General features: G+C 39.1%; 1 protein-coding gene across 1 annotated transcript in view; it reads left to right on the top strand.

Moving 5' to 3' along the window:
- The window catches only part of tmem68.L (transmembrane protein 68 L homeolog), a 35,578-nt gene extending 26,405 nt beyond the window's left edge, over positions 1-9,173 (top strand). The window contains exons 10-11 of the mRNA XM_018268003.2: positions 6,670-6,716; positions 8,655-9,173. Of these exons, the coding sequence (XP_018123492.2) occupies positions 6,670-6,716; positions 8,655-8,676 (69 nt within the window). The 3' untranslated portion in view covers positions 8,677-9,173. The remainder of the gene's footprint in view (positions 1-6,669; positions 6,717-8,654) is intronic.
- The last annotated feature ends 8,230 nt before the right edge of the window (positions 9,174-17,403 follow it).

Below are 17,403 nucleotides of genomic sequence, written 5' to 3'. Positions count from 1 at the left end.
TGGGACCTGTGTTAGGTTGACCATGAATTACTTATTTTGTAACCTGTTGATATTTTTTCACTATATCTATAGTGGGTACACCCAAAAATGTTGTATTCTGTAAGTATAATACCCTGCTTGGTTTTTACGATCAAAGACAAGGAGTGTGTTCTGTGTACGAGTGAGACAAAGGCCATTGGTAGACATGTAAAATCCCTGAACTTCAATTTATTTTGAAAGTGTTACATTTTAATCATGACATTTAGGCCAGGAATAGATTGGATGGATGCTATAAAGACAATGAAGGTGATTGATGATCAAAATTTGTGAAATTTGAGTTTTAGCAAAAGAAAAATCACATTTGAACATTGATAAATCACCCTTAGTGTTTTTAGACCTAGAAAAGTTAAGCTTGGTTGTAACCTTTCAAAAACCCTTCCCTTTGCAATGTCACTATACAGCGTTAGGATGTTAAATTGTTGCCAGGTTTGTTTTAGAATGCTAATGAAAATAATACCAGTAATAACAAAATCAATGGGTCCTCACATAGTGGCAACTAAAGTGCCAGTCATTTTTGAGCGCAAAGAATAGTCTTCATGCAGGTTTTGGAAACTTTTTTTTGTATTTAGCAAACAAGATTCCTCAATTGTGGCTTTTGTAAAGGCAGAAATGACCTGGATCTAAAGCTGGCCATACAGATACATTATAGATAATGTCACTCTGGAGACCTTTTTTCAGGGTCGGACTGGCCCACAGGGATACCAGGAAAACTCCCGGTGGGCCCAGGTGTCAGTGGGCCCTCCTGCTTCTAAACATTTGGCCTATTTCATGGTCATTGCATATCTCTATAAGAATAAAGAGGCTAAACAGATGGAATAATACGTTATAGTATGTAAAGAAAAGAGAATAGGAGAATAGAGGTTGAGTGAGGAGAGGAAGAAAATACTCAGAGTGGGCCCCTGGTCTAAAGGTTTTTGGGTGGGCCCCTGGTCTAAGGGTTTATGGTGGGCCCCTGGTGTCCCAGTCGACACTGCCTTTTTTCATCAGTCATCTTTTTAATTAGAAAATGCATGAGGTGTTTTGGATCAAGGATCCTTCCTCAGGTGCTTATGTGTATAGAAGGATTGATCCGAAACATGTCATGCATTTTCTAATAAAAAGATGACTGACGAAAAAAGTGACATTATCTGTAATTTGTGAAGTTTGGAAGGTCTGGTGGTGCCTCACTCTAAAGGTAGAACTTACTACACAATTAATAACCAATCATCTGTATGCCATACAGATACATGGAAGATTTAGTTGAATAGTCTAGCCCACTTTGACCACACCGTCCGACCATCAAGGCATGTGTGATAAGTCGAAGGGCAGTTCAGAGATATTAGTGGAAAATGTCTCTCTGTCTGCCAAAAGTAAGGAAAGTGGAGTTACTAGGATAACGTGTTCTGACCCCATTAATAGAAACCATTATATGCTAAACATTGCAGAGTGGGTGGCAACATCCTGATGAGTGGGAAGTCATGTATGTCCCTTATGCTACATAGTGAATGCAGTCTTCCCTTTATGCAAAGCATCAAACTAGTGCATTTTCACTTGATTCCCTTCCTTTCTCATATAAGGGCAAATTTACTAAAGGGCGAAGTGGCTAATGCTAGCAAAAATTCGCCAGCGTTACGTTATTTTACCACTTCGCCGATTTACTAACGGGTGCTGGCGTAAATTCGCTAGCGAAGTAGACATACTCTAGCGCTACTTCGCACCCTTACGCCAGTCAAAGTTGCGCTCTTGCGAAGGGACGTAACTACGCTAATTCACTAACTTGCCGATTTTACTGAACGTCACCTCTTGCGCCAGAATTTACTTCGCCAGCTCAGACCATGTGAAGTGCAATAGAGTAGATAGGAGTTTGTCAAAAAAAAGTTGAACATTTTTCTAAGTCCCAAAATACGATGGCGTTTTTTTACTTTTTACTGGGTGATAGGCTGAAAAAGATCGTAAATTTTTTTGGGGTACCCTCCTTTCCCCTTACATTTGGCACCTAAACTTTACAGTGGGCACATGTGTAGGGCAATATAAGACCTCTATTAAATTTTATTACGTTTCCCTGGCCTTGTGTAGTGTAATGTAGTTGCTGCAGCATACACGTCCATTGTACTTTAACTGCACGCTGTATGCTAATTAGGCATCGCTAGCGTAACTTCGGACTGCTGATCGTATTATCGCTAGCGCAACTTCGTAACCGTTCGGTAACCTGTGCGCAACTTCGGATCTTCGTGAATTTGCACAGCCCTGGCAAAACTACGCCTGGCGAAGTGCGGCAAAGCCTTCGCTAGCGAATTTTCGGGCGCAATTTGCCCATATAGACTTTGCCTCATTTAAAATTGTGGGTTGTAAAGAATTTTGGATTGAAGCTCGGTTGAAACTGTTGAAATCATATTGCTGATTGCTCTGAGCAACATCACCAGTAATGCTTCACTCCAAATGTTACACAGCATGATACATTGGCCCTTGACAGTGTTCTGTCATTGCTGAGATGGCATAAAATAATGATGTAATTTTAATGGGTAAAGAATGACTAATGAATGAATATAGTGATCGCCAACAGACTACAGCAGAACTTTATAAATACAAAATGTATTTTATTCCACTTTTAACACCATTTTTAGGCATAAAATATTTGACACACAGGTGATTGTCAGTTTTTCCTGATGATTAAATGCATTAACACCACAAGATGGAGCCAGAGCACTTACTGATCTGCATATTCATGGCAGCAAAAGATAATGGCTTGGTGTACTGTATGTGCATAAAGACATATGTGGCTCTTTGTGAATAGATGTAAAACTGAGCATTCTGTAACACTATTCATACAAATATCTTCCACACTCTTAGCAAATTTTTCTCATTCAGCACAGGATGGAACAGAACCATTGAATTGCTTCCTGCTTGTTCATTGTGCAGCAAAAAAGGCCGAAGCAGTGTTATAGCACGAGAACAGAGGAGCATATGAATAGTGTTTTCATTTTGCACTTGTGCTTGTATTAGTAAATGAGCCTGTTCCCATCTGCATTCTACACAAAATAAAGCTCAAGGATCAGAGCTGGATCTGATTGATGTTACACATGATGCCATTAAGGTATACAGTAAACCAAAGTGAAAGAGTAGATTTTCACAAACACTTAAACCAGATTTTACTCTTAAATAGGGGTAAATCAAAAAGGGTAAATGTAATAATAAGTCCAGGTTGAACTATACAGCAGACCCCTTGACCATCTAGGCTCCCTATTCCCTGGGTCCCCCAGCAGTTTCTGAGTTTGTTGCAGTTTCACCACTGGGTTCTCAAGTGTTTCAGGTTAAGGCCTTACCTTGAAGTTCAGAACTTCTTAGTCCCTTGCTACCTTAGATAAAGTCTTTTTGTGATAGACTTCCAGTTGGAGAACTAGCTTTATTGTATTGGAGACAGTTAGACTTTTAACAATTAACTTGCCCACTGTTATACAGTCAGTATGTAATTCATCTTTTCAAACTAAAATTTGAATTCCATTCAGGGCTTTCGGTGGCCATTTAACAACTCTTATGGCATACTCCAGGCAGATCTTGGGTTACATGCCTGAGCCCTTAAACTCAAGGTGGAACATTTCCTAGATAGGGATGATTGTGTCCATTAAGCAATGCGATACTAAATCAATGAGACACGGCAGCTGTGGTTCTTAAACAGTTGACATTTATTTACAGGAACAAGGCCACAGCAAACTCAATATTCAGAGTTCAATACCGGCAGCAGCTATACACACACAGGTCTCAGGTTATAGTACTCTATACTGTAGTTTAAAAACTATAGGTTATACATGATAGTATTTACACTACGGTTCCAACCACAGCTGGTACCTGTTACTTGTAGTGTGCTTTGCATTACTATCCCAGTAGGAGATCCCTATGAAGGACAATCCATAGGGACATTTCATAACTTTCCAGGGGAATATATCCAGTATCAAAGGCTGGGTATATATAACCTGGGTTAATAAATGCTATCAATAACTTTATCGGTAGAGGTAGGCTTTCCTATACATTTATACCTCTTAAAACTTTTACCATAGTGACCTCACAAGTCATGGGATGTGTTTTCTTTGCCAAGTGGAAATGGACATGGTAATTAGGCGGTGTGGTCATAAAAATGGGCGGGGTCAACAAATTTTGCACAAGGCAAATCTTTTTGTCCCTCTTTCCATTTCCAAAATATTGGGAGGTATGCTAATGAAGTTGTGATGGAACATCTAGCTTTAGAGACATTTTGTTGCAAATTAAATGGAGAGGCCTTGTGTTAAATTTAGTGGAGATTCGAGACCTAATCTCCTCTTTCTCTCTCTCTCTCCATATATTTCTATATTGGGAATTTATTACAGGCGGTATGAAGTTTTTTCACTGGCAGAAAATAAATGGCACTTGAGCCACAAGCTGGTGGGAGTTGCTCTGCAATACTATAGCTATGCGATTTGATCTTACTACCATACTATAACAGGAGGCATGTCGCTCTCACTAAGCCATTAATGGTCTCTTTAAATCTGTAATATTACAGTTTGATACCTTAGTAATGTGGCAGTTGCATGATTTTATTGGAAGAGATCTGTAAAACAATACTGGGGTACTTTTCTCCACTAAACACACACAAGCAAAGATGGGGGTAACAGGGGATACAGACAGTTTAGAGTCAAACACCTCTGCACATGCTAAATAACTTTGTCATTTATTTTAGAAAAACGATCACCCAATCAGATTAAATTTGCATAGGAATGATAACAGCCCAGGCATGTGCAATAGAGCTTAGCATTACTCTATCCACTCTTTGCATATGCGCTGAAGCCAGAATTGGGTAAGCAAATCATTTTCATTTATAAAGGAGATATAAATCTGGTAAGACTTTGCAAAAGGTCAACATCCCCTTTAAGCTATTTAAAGGACAGGTACACAGAATATTATGTTTATGGATTGGAAATGTTTGTTGTATAGCCTTCCTCCCACCAAATCCTATCAACGATTCACTGTAGGATGGTTTTGTTCCCTGCTGGGTATAGGAGAATTCTATTTCTAATTTTAAGACATATCATAGAGGAGAATATGTTAGAAAACACCCAGGCAGGATTTCAATAATTTAAACAAAATTTGGAAATAAATTCATATTGACATGTCATATGAGCAAAGCCAAAAGCCTCACTGTTTTTTTGCCTCTGTAAATGGGAACTAGGTAGTGATCACCAAACTATGTGTGATATTTATACTATATAAACCTAATAGGGATGCACTGAATCCACTATTTTGCAATTTGCAGAATCTTGAATCTTTCATTAAGAATTTTACCAAACTGAATCTGAACCTTAATTTGCATATGCAAATTAGGGCAAGGAGTATATGAAAGGAACAATAACACCTAAAAATGTAAGTATTTTAAATTAATGATTATATTGTACTGTTGGCCTGCACTGGTACAGCTGGCATGTTTGCTTCAGAAACTATATTTTATATATATGACAATATAATGTAGTGTTGTCCTGTACTGGTAAAACTGGTGTGTTTGCTTCAGAAACACAACTATAATATAAATAGACAAGCTGCTGTGTAGCCATGGGGGCGGCCATTTAAGCTGAAAAAGGAGAAAAGGCACAGGGTACATAGCAGATAACAGATAAAACACCATTGTATTGGACAGGGTTTATTTGTTATGTGTTAAGTAACCTGTTCTTACAATGGGAGTCTTCAGAACTTATTGTGTATCCTGTGCTTGAATGACTGCCCCATGGCTATACAGCAGCTTGTTTACATGTATTATAGTTGTGTTTCTGAAGCAAACACACCAGTTTTACCAGTACAGGACAACACTACATTATATTGTCATTTCTTTAAAATACTTTAATTTTTAGGTTTTACTGTTCCTTTAAAAACAACCTGTGAAAAAAAGTCACATCATTTCACGAATTTAGATTTGGTTTGCAAGGCACTTGTATTCAGAGGCTGAATCCCGAAGTGAATCCTGGATTCAATGCATGGCCATTTCTTTTCTTTTTCTCCTTTCCCATTTTCACAGATATTTTCAGTTATTTTCTGCTGTAACTGCAGCTACTGTAATGGGATCATAAAGGGTGATTCAGTGCAACATCCCCTTAAGGGAACTAAACACGAAATAAAAGGGCTCCATACTTGTGATAGCAGTAACATAGTGTATACCATCAAATGCCCATGTGGGTTGGCCTACGTAGGCCAAACAAGCAGGAGTATGAAGGTACGGTTGAATGAACACAAATCGGCCATACGAAATTACCAACCCCCAAAAGAGGGAGATATAACTGAGAAAATGGCAAAGGAGAGAAAATGAAAAGAAACCACATTAGCACGACGTTTTCAGGAAAAAAGTCATGCAATATCACAGTTAAGGTGGCAGATAGTAGAGCAAGTGTAGGCTAGAACCGAAAAGGAGAGCAAAAGGAAATGAATGCAAAGAGAATGTTACTGGATTTGGCTGTTGCAAACTAACAACCCCTTGGGTTAAATGAAGAATTTAATATGAATTGTTACCTATAAAACTAAAGTATCAAAGAAGTTCATGTGTATTACTACTTTGGGTCTGAAATTAACAGGATGAAAGAACTGTATCAATATAGTTTAAATTTTTACTAACTATTGTGTCTTATCTCTTTTTAGATTTTTTCAATGAAAGAAATACTATCCCGGGAAAGCTTTTGGAAAGGGTAAGACAGTCCAGTTTTACCTTTACTATTCGCCATGTAAAAATGTACGCGTAGATTTTGCATAGTAAGCGGGATGTACATTGTTTAATATGATTTTCATGATTTTTATTTTTATTGAATTTGATTGGCTTGAATCGCACAGTAATGTTGCACGGAAAGGTTCACTTATTAATGCACAGGAGTGGGATTATACCTCTATATTGAGAGATTTCACACAATTGGATTTAAGGAACTGTTGATTATATTACGAGTAAGCATTACCTATCCACAAACCAGGAAGACCCTCGGAAGGACCTGCTGGATACGGATTACATTAAACACCTATTCAGATAGATGGACATATGCCTTTTAATTAATTGTTAATTGTTAATTAACTTCTTAATTAACTTCTTGTTTCACTTGTTAATTAACTGGGGTATAAGACACGTTGTGAGGGATGTTCGGCATGTCTGACGAAGGGACACGCCCCCGAAACATTACATCACTGACGCAATAAACACGCAGGGGTTTACCCCGCTACACTAGCCATCGAGTGTTGGTATTTTTCCAGATTATACTGTGGGAGAGGCACCGACCTCTCTAACCAGCACCAGGCAGTCGCACAAGGAGAGGAAGGGGAAAGAGGAACACATTGGTTTGTATAGAACTTGGGGGAGCCAGAAGAGGCACATACAAAGTGGCAGAAGGCGGCACAAAGCACGTACTTCTTTTGCTGCCTACCTGTGCTCCAGGCCTTGTTCCCCCACCACTTGCATCTTATTCTCTGTACTACTGAATGCCCCTGGGTCATCAGTGCACACTCTCAATCATACACGCAATGCTACAGAGCACCAATATGTGTTTTCTCTTACATCTACAAGCCATGTGACTCAGTTCCCCAAAGGGAAACAACTATCTACTGAAATCTTCTGCAATATTTCCTTAAACTTTTGGAATAATCGCTTATCGGTGTATTTGCATATTATTTTTGCTTTTGGCAAACCTCAGAAGTTTTCCCATATCGAATCACTTCCAGCAAAATAAACAGGCATAGCATCCCTTATCTGGAAAACCATTATCCAGTGATTTTTGCATAGAGTCCAATTTACGCAAATAATAATAGTGTATATTGTATATTCTGTATATTCTGTTTATAAATAAAACAGTATCTTACACTCAATGGTAACTAAGCTGCATATATTTACTGCATTGTTTACTTAATGTTTAAATCTTTTTAAGTAGACTTAAGGAATGGAATGGAATAAATTATGGGAAGCTCACATACTCGGAAAACCCCAATCACAAGCATTCCACATAATAGACCCTATACTTGTATTAATTCAAAATCAAAGCAAATTTGCTTGTACCATCATCATAAACATGTAGTGTGAAGTCTCTAGACTTGCCGTAGGCCTCATGTACATTGGCATTCAGCCTGTTACTGGCACGTTCTGAGACAAAATCACAAGCTGCTCTATTTAGATCAGGCTGCCAGTCGCCTCAGGCAGTTGCATGCCATTTTCCCACAAAGTGTCTGCAATCAGTTTTGAAAGGGAAAACATTTTCCATGGTGAAAATTGGACCAAACCAGTCGCACAAAATGCGTTTGTTTGCAGTTTATCTGTGGACACTGACTGATCTAAAACTGGTGGGATGAATCAGTGTTGAACGCCTTCTAGCACTCATTGTCAGCGCACACGGTGTGTAGACCATGGGAACCCCAGCCTTATAGTATTGAGTTTGTCTCAATGATTACACTGCCAAAGTCAATGTAAAATAGGTGAAAGTTGTGTGAAATAAGTCAAAATAGTGCACTGAAATATTTGTTTACTTTCATTTATACTTTTTCCCAAATTGTTGGGGAAGGGGGTAACAATATTAGGGATATGCAGAGGCAGATTTTGCATGATACCAGTGACAAAACATTTGCTCTTCCTTCTCTATGTCTTTTCTTTTCAGCACATGGAATCTAATAACATGACGTTTACAATGGCCACAGCATAAGGACAACAGATAGGAGGCTCACAGTATGTTGTCATATGCTGGAAGCTGCCAGGATTTACCTATTCATTATTTGTTCTACACAATGCTTTTGTGGATACTTTGCAGTGAGTACAGAAATGTTTGGGGCAATGGCACATAGGGACTATTTCAGGTGCTTTGAATTTACTGTTTTGCATTTCCAGGCAACAATCATGTAACAAGTGCTTGCATACCATTTGCATCTGAGCCGAGTTGTTGCAGTCTGGGTGACAGGTCCCCTTTAAAGTGCCCAAAATTGTCCAGTGTGCCAAAGTCCATATAATACATGACAAAGGAGGAGGCCCCCATGAAAAAAATTCCAGACCCTCTTTGCACTAAATTGCAAGTGACCCATGATGCATAAGGAATTGGCAGTCACCTGCAACCCCCCAACAGCTTTCCTGGCACAAAGTCATGGATAATATGCAACACAACAAATTTTGGGTCACCTGCATGGGCAATGTCGGACTGGCCCACCGGGATACCAAGAAAACTCCCAGTGGGCCCAGGTGTCAGTGGGCCCTCATGTTGCTAAATATTTGGCCTATTTCATGGACATTTCTTATTTCTATGAGAACAAAGAGGCTACACAGATGGACTAATAGATTATAATATGTAAAGAAAAGAGACTAGGAGGATGAGTGAGGAGAGGAAGAAAATAATACTGAGAGTAGGCCCCTGGTCCAACACTGTGCATGGGTCAACCACAACATCCGACCTGCAAGGCCACCTGTACCCCCAAGTCCCATCACTGCCATGGGGTTACACCACTGCTTGCCCTGTATATATCTGTCCTCTACGGATGATTCTTTTTTTAGGCTGATGTACAATTGCAGCAAAAAGTGGCGACATTTTTGCCAATCTGTTCTAGAATCTTTCCATGCATTTTACTTTGTAGAGAAAAAAATCGATATTTTTATGTGCTTAAGAAATTTTCAGGGAAGTGAAACAGGGCAGTTGCTGGCATCACTACCAGCCCAAAATTAATTAAAGCAGGCTGGGTTGCATTTAAGCATGGTTTAAAATGGACAAGATTTTGCACTTTGCTAAGTTTTCAGAGCGAGATTTCATTGCCTGCCTGTGACTTCTGAATCATTTAAAAACATTGAAAGTCCTCAGCTAACCCTGATTTCAATTCACTTGGCACACGTTTGCTGTTGAGTACTAAATGAGCGGATGCTATGACTTTCTACTGCTCAGGCTGAACAATAGAACTGTTAACTTACATGAGTAAAGCTTCACAGCTCACCGAATGTGCACACCAAAAAGGGAAAAACAGTTGTGAGAGTTCAATGGGAAATGTTCATTATGTTCTGCAGAATAAAAGAGAGAAGTTACATATTTGTCTTCTGCAGTTTGCTATTTTTTATTTTTCATAAACTGTTCTTCCTGTAGGTTTCTAGGCCAGAAAAGCAAGTGAAGTTTTCATAGTATGATAGTGAGTCCAGCCAAAATCATTGTGGGATTGTTCACCATTGAGTTTGTGGATTCGGTAGATCCAGTACTAATACAACTCTGTGGGCTTTGTCTAGGGATGGGGAGTTGGTGACCATGAGACAGGCAATACTTCCCACTGAGAGAGTTGGTGGAGGAACAAAGAAAGTCTGTGAGAACTCTGCATGTAACTGTCCTGCTGCCACTTGCTTGTTATACCAACTGAGCACACATCCTACATATTGGAAGTACTTGGCATCCTGAGAGTGTACCAACTGTTCCATAAATTGTTCCACTGTTGCCCAAAGTTATTTAAGGAAGAGTGAATGATGTGTGCCCATTCAAGAGTGGTATCCCTTTCCCATAAGCGAGGGCCAACCTGAAGATACAGAGTCTAAGTATATTCCTGCCTACCGGGAGTTGCTGGGAGTTAGACCTCTTGTCAGGGTCCTGAAACCAGTAAACAGTAACAAATGGGAAGGTCGAGGCACCCCTAACCCATCCACCTGTTACATAGACTTTAATTTTATTTTCATTATTTTCTGGTGTAGCCCTTGCCTGTTATTTGACTTCATTGCTGTCTGACTAGACCTTTTACCCGAACCCTTATTTCACCTCACCCCTTGTCTATCATGTATGTGTATTCTTAAGTGGAGTTGTTTCCTTGCTGCCACAGAAAGTTTGGGGGTACTGGAGAAACAGGGGTTTCCTGCTCCATGGAGGGGCTGAAGACTACCGCTAGCAATGAATGAAGTAGCAGGTTACATCACTGCTTCTATTTATACAACCTCAATTCAGTGGGCCAGTATCCATTGAATGGTATATGGAATGTACAAAAAAAGGCTCAGTAAATGTTTCTAATATACAGGCTGGCATTTGAAGAAGATAACTAGAGCTCTATACTGTTCTTAGCTCCTTGGCATAGCAGGTATGCAATGGCAAGTGCAGGATTTCAGCACTAAAATTACAGAAGCTTCTTGTTTGGCCAAACAGATTCCTTCATGTTTAATTGAGTGCAGGGAAAATTCACATTTATCCAACACTGTAGATGCATCATTTTAGGTTTGAGAATGCAGCAGATGAAGCCATTATGTTGGATATTCCTGGTCTAGAGCAGAGTTTAACCATAATAAACTTAATTTTCTTAAAGTAAACCTTCTTCTGTTCTGTGGCCTTTCACAAGGCAGGCGTTTATTAGTAACACGCTGCTTTTATTTAATTCGCACAAAATGAATGTAGAGTTTTAATTTCATTTTGGTGCTTGAAGCACAACGTGACTTCTTAAGTAGTGATGTGCGAATTTATTCGCCAGGCGCGAATTCGCAGCGAATTTGCGCGTTTCGCCGCCAGTGAATAAATTCGCGAAACGCCCGCGAAAATTCGCGGCAAAAATTCGCCGGCGTTGAAAACGGGCGCTGGCATCGAAAAAACGGTCGCCGGCGTCAAAAACGGGCGCCGGCGTCAAAAAAGAGACGCCGGTGCTGTTTCGCAAATTTTTTCGCAAATTCGCCCATCACTATTCTTAAGGTCAGACTCAGAAAGCATTGACATTGGAATAGAATAAGGCTTTTGGCCTAAGGCTAAGCAACAGTACAAGGGTCCTAATTAGGTCTGCCTGCACCTGCACAACATATAAATGACTAATGTATTCCATGGCATGCTGTGACAAACCACAAATCTACAATATTTTATTTATTGGCTGTTGCCTCCAATGGTCAGCTGCCCTAGAGGGACCCTGCATGTTAGATATAGGAATTTCCTCCTAATTTTCCAAGAAAGGCCTGAACAGAGTAGGAAATGAGTAAACCATGGGAATAACTTTGTATTTTCAGAACACAACACAAACAGTATAATTTGACTCATGTTTATTAAAGTATATGCAATTTATAGATATGATGTTTCATATTACATATTTTCTTCTCAAAATATCCTTCAATAACTTTAACACCGAACAAACAAAGCAAGAAATCACTGGGATGAGATTGTGCAATTTCCCTTTGTTACTTTTGTATGAGATCACCCTGTCATTGTTTGTGATGTATTTAGATTTGTTGTGGCATTACTAGGAACAGTAAAAAAATGGCAACATTTACATGAAGCGACAAGAGAATCCATGCAAAAATGAACTGACAAAACAAATCTAACTTTTACCTGTGCACTTACTGCAGTCACTTGAGGATTGAAAGAAGGTTAATGCATGAATAAGTCCTATTAGTCAACTCATATATTGTGCATTCTGTACAGCATGTGTGCCTGTTTGGGATCTCTAATTGGGGCATAAGTATAAAGCACAGTTTTATATAAGTTGTGAATCAGCTATGGCTAGGGATTTGCTTAGAATTGTGAATGTCTTAGGTTTTCATCACCATTTCATTATACATGTCCAATTACAAAAGCTTAAACTTATAACTCTCTCATTTTAACAATTGCTGTCCAAATTATTCCCATTTCCACTGCATTTAGAAAACATTGTGTAGAATAAGAGCTTTTTTAAGTTCAAAAGTATCTGGAAATCTACCTGTCCAACATCTTATTCCTAAACCAAGAGTAATAACATAAAGTTGGTCCTCCCTTTGCTGCTATAACTAGACCCCTCTGTTTTTCAGCATTGAGTCAAGGCCCCCCTTACATATAAACAAGGTGATAGATATAATAAACAATTAGTATATAAGTCACTGTGTCTATAGCCAGGCTCGGATTTGTGCCAAGGCTACAAAAGCCCGGGCCTAAGACAGCAAGATTATAGGGGCAGCATGCCACCTAGCCGCAATTCAATATTATCGGAAGCACTAGGGGACGTGCTGTTGCACACCTAATCCCCAGCACTTTTTAGAGGCTGTGTATCTATGTACACGTTTGCAGGGGGGCACGCTCACGGTGAAGGCATGCTCACAGGTGACCTTCAGGCCCAAGTAGATATCTGGGCTTGTCTATAGCTCTTTAAACATCTATGACAGCTAAAAAGTGTTCACCAAAAATCTTACCCTAACTGACCTTCAAAAATTTGGCTTTCAGGATGAGGCTGCGCTCGTAGGCATATACGCCTCAAATGTCACGTTACCCAGAAATGGGGCAAGGCTTTAACTGAAACACAGGAAACTGCATGTATCCAATGTTAATGCAAAATAACAAGACAGTTACAGTATTCCATGGTTTGTTTTCTCTGAGACCTTCTAAAAGTACCCAGCACATTTTTATTATGTTTAATGTCCCTTTTGGAACATAGACAATGCAGTTTTTCACATAGGTTGGACAAAGAAATACCAGCAAATTATGCATACAGTGTGTATTTCAATGTTCTAACTATAGTTTTGCAGGAACATTTGAGGGTATAGTAGCCTGTTCTTGATAGTGACAGGTACTGGGTGAAATTACTAACTTTATGTAAATGAATCATATGTGCCCCATAGTAGATGGTTCCTTCGTATTCTAGTGAGTGTCAGATGCCTAGCTTGCTAGAAAATAGATATTTTATAAGTTATAATGGCTTGTATGTGTCAGGTTTGGCCACAGGTGAGTGGCTAGCAGGTAGGAGCTTATGTGCGTGTAACGAGGGTAACACAGGAATGAAGCTTGATAAAAGGCAGTTGACATGTTTGTGAAAAAGGTGATTTACTAGTCCTTTATCAGGCCAGTGGTCAGAGGCAGGCAGCTATCAAGGAGAGTCCAATAACTGGTAGAAATTTCTGGACAGGCAGCTGGCAAAGAAAGTCCAATGGGCAGGCCGAGATCAGGGCAGGCTGAAGACAGAAGGTAGTTCAGAAAACAAGCCGAGGTAAAGTACCAGGAGGTCAGTGGTAAATAGGCAAGTATCAGGAACGGGGCACAGGAACAAGGCAAGGACTAGGAGCTCAGGAACAAGGAACAGTAATGAAGGCAGGAACAAACAGGAAACCAGGTGGGGGACAAACAGGAACAAATAGTAGGCTGGATCTGGTTTGGAAGCTTTAATGAACGAGCACTGGGAGCTACAGGAAGCAGGCTTATAAAGCCCCTAAATTAATTAATTGGGAACATTGGAGGTTAATGAGGTGGGCCGAGTTGAGTGTGCAGCAGGGAGAGGAAATAACCACATACCTCCCGACTGAGCCTTCTTCTGTGGGACAGTCCCAATTTTGACAGCGCAACCTGCAGTCCCAGGTTTGTTACTGAAATGTCCTGGCTTTCTCTTTGATCTCCTGCACTGACTCTAGAAAAAGATACGTTTCTGAAACTTAATTAAAATAAGAGGCTTTTTGGCACAGAGCCCAGAACAGCCATTATAATATTATGACCAGAGGTAAATAGTTAGGGACCACCATATGGGTTTACCTTGACGTGGTATGGTGGCTTATCAATTTTATGATCATAATTTTTTAACTAAAAAAAACCCTGTCTTTGTAAATACATGCATCTACGTAGATTACTTATGTGACCAGGGAATGTGCATTGATCAAACTCTTTTCTTTTTCTCTATGTCTGTAGTTAATTTGGCCAGATCGGTAGCGCTTCCATTGTATTTTAGTATTTAACCATGGAGTGCTCCCACAACCTTTCCTTTTTGCATTCAGTAGTTTTCCTTGTGAGAATACACTCAAGCATAGTGACAGGCAGAAAAAGTAACTTAGGCACAAATTTTACTCACGCTGGGAATAGTTTATTTGGTTTGACATTTTGCTGCTAATAGTATTATTGATGCGACAACTACAGGCTCATTTTCCAGTACTCAAACCACTGTTGCACTAATCTTACTAATATCTCCTTATAAACTCTCTTAATCAGCCATTGTGAAGTCTCATACAGTAACACATCCATCACCTTGAGTTTTCAGTGGGGATCTCAAGATAAATTGGACTATCTCTGTTAAACACAGATTGGCAGCTCATGTGTTCCCAGGGTGTAGGCACACTCTATGCACAGCAGTAAACCTATCAGAGGAAGGCTTTAAAAAGAGATAAATATCTGTTTCCACGGTCTGTCGATTAAGTATTTTACTATTTACCCTAAAATATAAACATAATGTGAAAAAAATGCTAGTATTATAATTATAGTAGTATTATTAACAATTATATAATGTATCCAAAGGCTAATATATCCTTTATATAAGAATGGTTTTCTGCATATAAATAACATGAAAAATAGAACTATTTACAGAGAGCTTGTCACTGAATAAGAATATATTCATTAATACATTGTTTTATTTACAGAATACAACATAACTTATAATGCATTCGGGGTTGAACTTGATGGACTTTGGTCTTTTTTCAACTTTACTATGTGACTATAAAACAATAACAATAGTCATTCTGAGCATTGGAGGTCTCAATAAAAATATATTACAAGACATACCACATATTTAGAAATAAGAAAAGCCTGTTTATAGTGACTGGCAAATGCTATCATAATTGCTATGGTTTAAAAGACCTGTTATGCTATGCTATACAGGTATAGGATCCCTTATCCAGAAACCCGATATCCAGAAAGCTCTGAATTATACACTCCATTTTGTCCAAATAATCCAAATTTTTAAAAATGATTTCCTTTTTCTCTGTAGTAATAAAACAGTAGCTTCTACTTGATCCCAACTAAGATATAATTAATCTTTATTGGAAGCAAAACCAGCTTATTGGCTTTATTTAATGTTTAAATGAATTTCTAGTAGGCATGAAGACCCAAATTATGGAAAGATCCGTTATCCGGAAAAACCCAGGTCCCAAGCATTCTGGATAACAGGTCCCATACCTGTATAGGACAAGAACTCACAGATCCGGAGACTTTCTAGCCATGGTAAATTCTGCACCAAATATTACTTGGCGGCTTGTGTTTTGGGGAGCAGGCCTGGGACATCAGAATGCTGTAAGATGCTACTTTTTACACTGGAAGGCTGCCCCCCACTGAGCAGTGGTTCAGCCTGGATGTCAATTAGGTTGAGATTTCTGGAGAACACTGTATGAATGACTAACACAACAATGTTCTCACATATCTGAAACCTGGCTAAGGGCTTCACTGATAAAATGTTAGACCTCAAAAAATTTTGACATCAAGTTTGGATCTTATTCACAATATTCGTTGTACCCCCATCCTAAGTTACAGACAGGAATGGAGAAAGTGGGACAGTTTAGTGCTGTTGATGTATTTTATTTAGATTTCTGGAACTTTTCCTTTTGATAAATCAGAGATGAGTTCAGAGGTTTAGAATGGGGCAGAGTTATGGACTGCTTTGAATTTAAGGGTGATTAGTCTAAATTGTATTCAGCATCATTTGCGGCGTCAGTACAGTTTTGCCAAAAGAATAGGGTGCATCTGTCAGTCACACTCCAAATTCCAGAAATGATGCCAAACAGACTTAGAACATTTTCAGCACAATTACGTCCAATTTATGTCATAGTGCGAGCACAATTACACTAATCTAAGGGGCAGATTTATTAAGGGTCGAATTGAAAATTCGAATTTATATTTTTTTTATGGTCAAAACTGTCAAATTTAAATTGTGAATAATCCAAACTCAATTCGAGTTTAATTCGAATTTCGAGATTTATCAAACCACGGCCCTTTAAAAATTCATATTCAACTATTCGCCACCTAAAACCTGTTCATGTATAAGTCAATGGGAGATGTCCAGGGACCAATTTGAACATGGTACTAGCCTTCCTGACATTTCAGTTTTTTTCTGGAGAAAGAACTCGATTGGAGTTTAGTCGGTTACGATTCAATTTCGATTCTAGTTTTCGAGTCAGTAAAATTAGTTCGAGTTTTAGATATTCAATTTAATTCTTAAATAACCTCCCAATTGAATATCGAGGAAAATTTACTTTATTAAAGTTAAAAACAACTCACATGAATTTGAAATTCAACCTTTGATAAATGGGCCTCTAACTGCACCAGATGCAACATTCTCTGGTGATGATAAAAATATCCCCTATTTCCTGAACCCTGTTCGTCCAATTTAGGGATGCACCGAATCCAGGATTCGGTTCGGGATTTGGCCAGGATTTGGCATTTTTCAGCACGATTCGGATTCGGCCGAATCCTTCTGCTCGGCAGAACCTAATCCATGTCCTAATTTGCATATGCAAATTAAGGACAGGGGGAAGTCGCGTGACTTTTTGTCACAAAACAAGGAAGTAAGAAATGTTTTCCTCTTCCCACCCCTAATTTGCATATGCAAATTAGGATTCTGATTCAGTTCGGTATTCGGACTAATCTTTTGCGAAGGATTCCGGGGTTCAGCCGAATCCAAAATAGTGAATTCAGTGCATCCCTAGTCCAATTA

The sequence above is a fragment of the Xenopus laevis genome, chromosome 6L (assembly GCF_017654675.1).
Source record: "Xenopus laevis strain J_2021 chromosome 6L, Xenopus_laevis_v10.1, whole genome shotgun sequence".
NCBI lineage: Eukaryota > Metazoa > Chordata > Amphibia > Anura > Pipidae > Xenopus > Xenopus laevis.
This window is presented reverse-complemented; position numbering and strand designations above follow the sequence as displayed.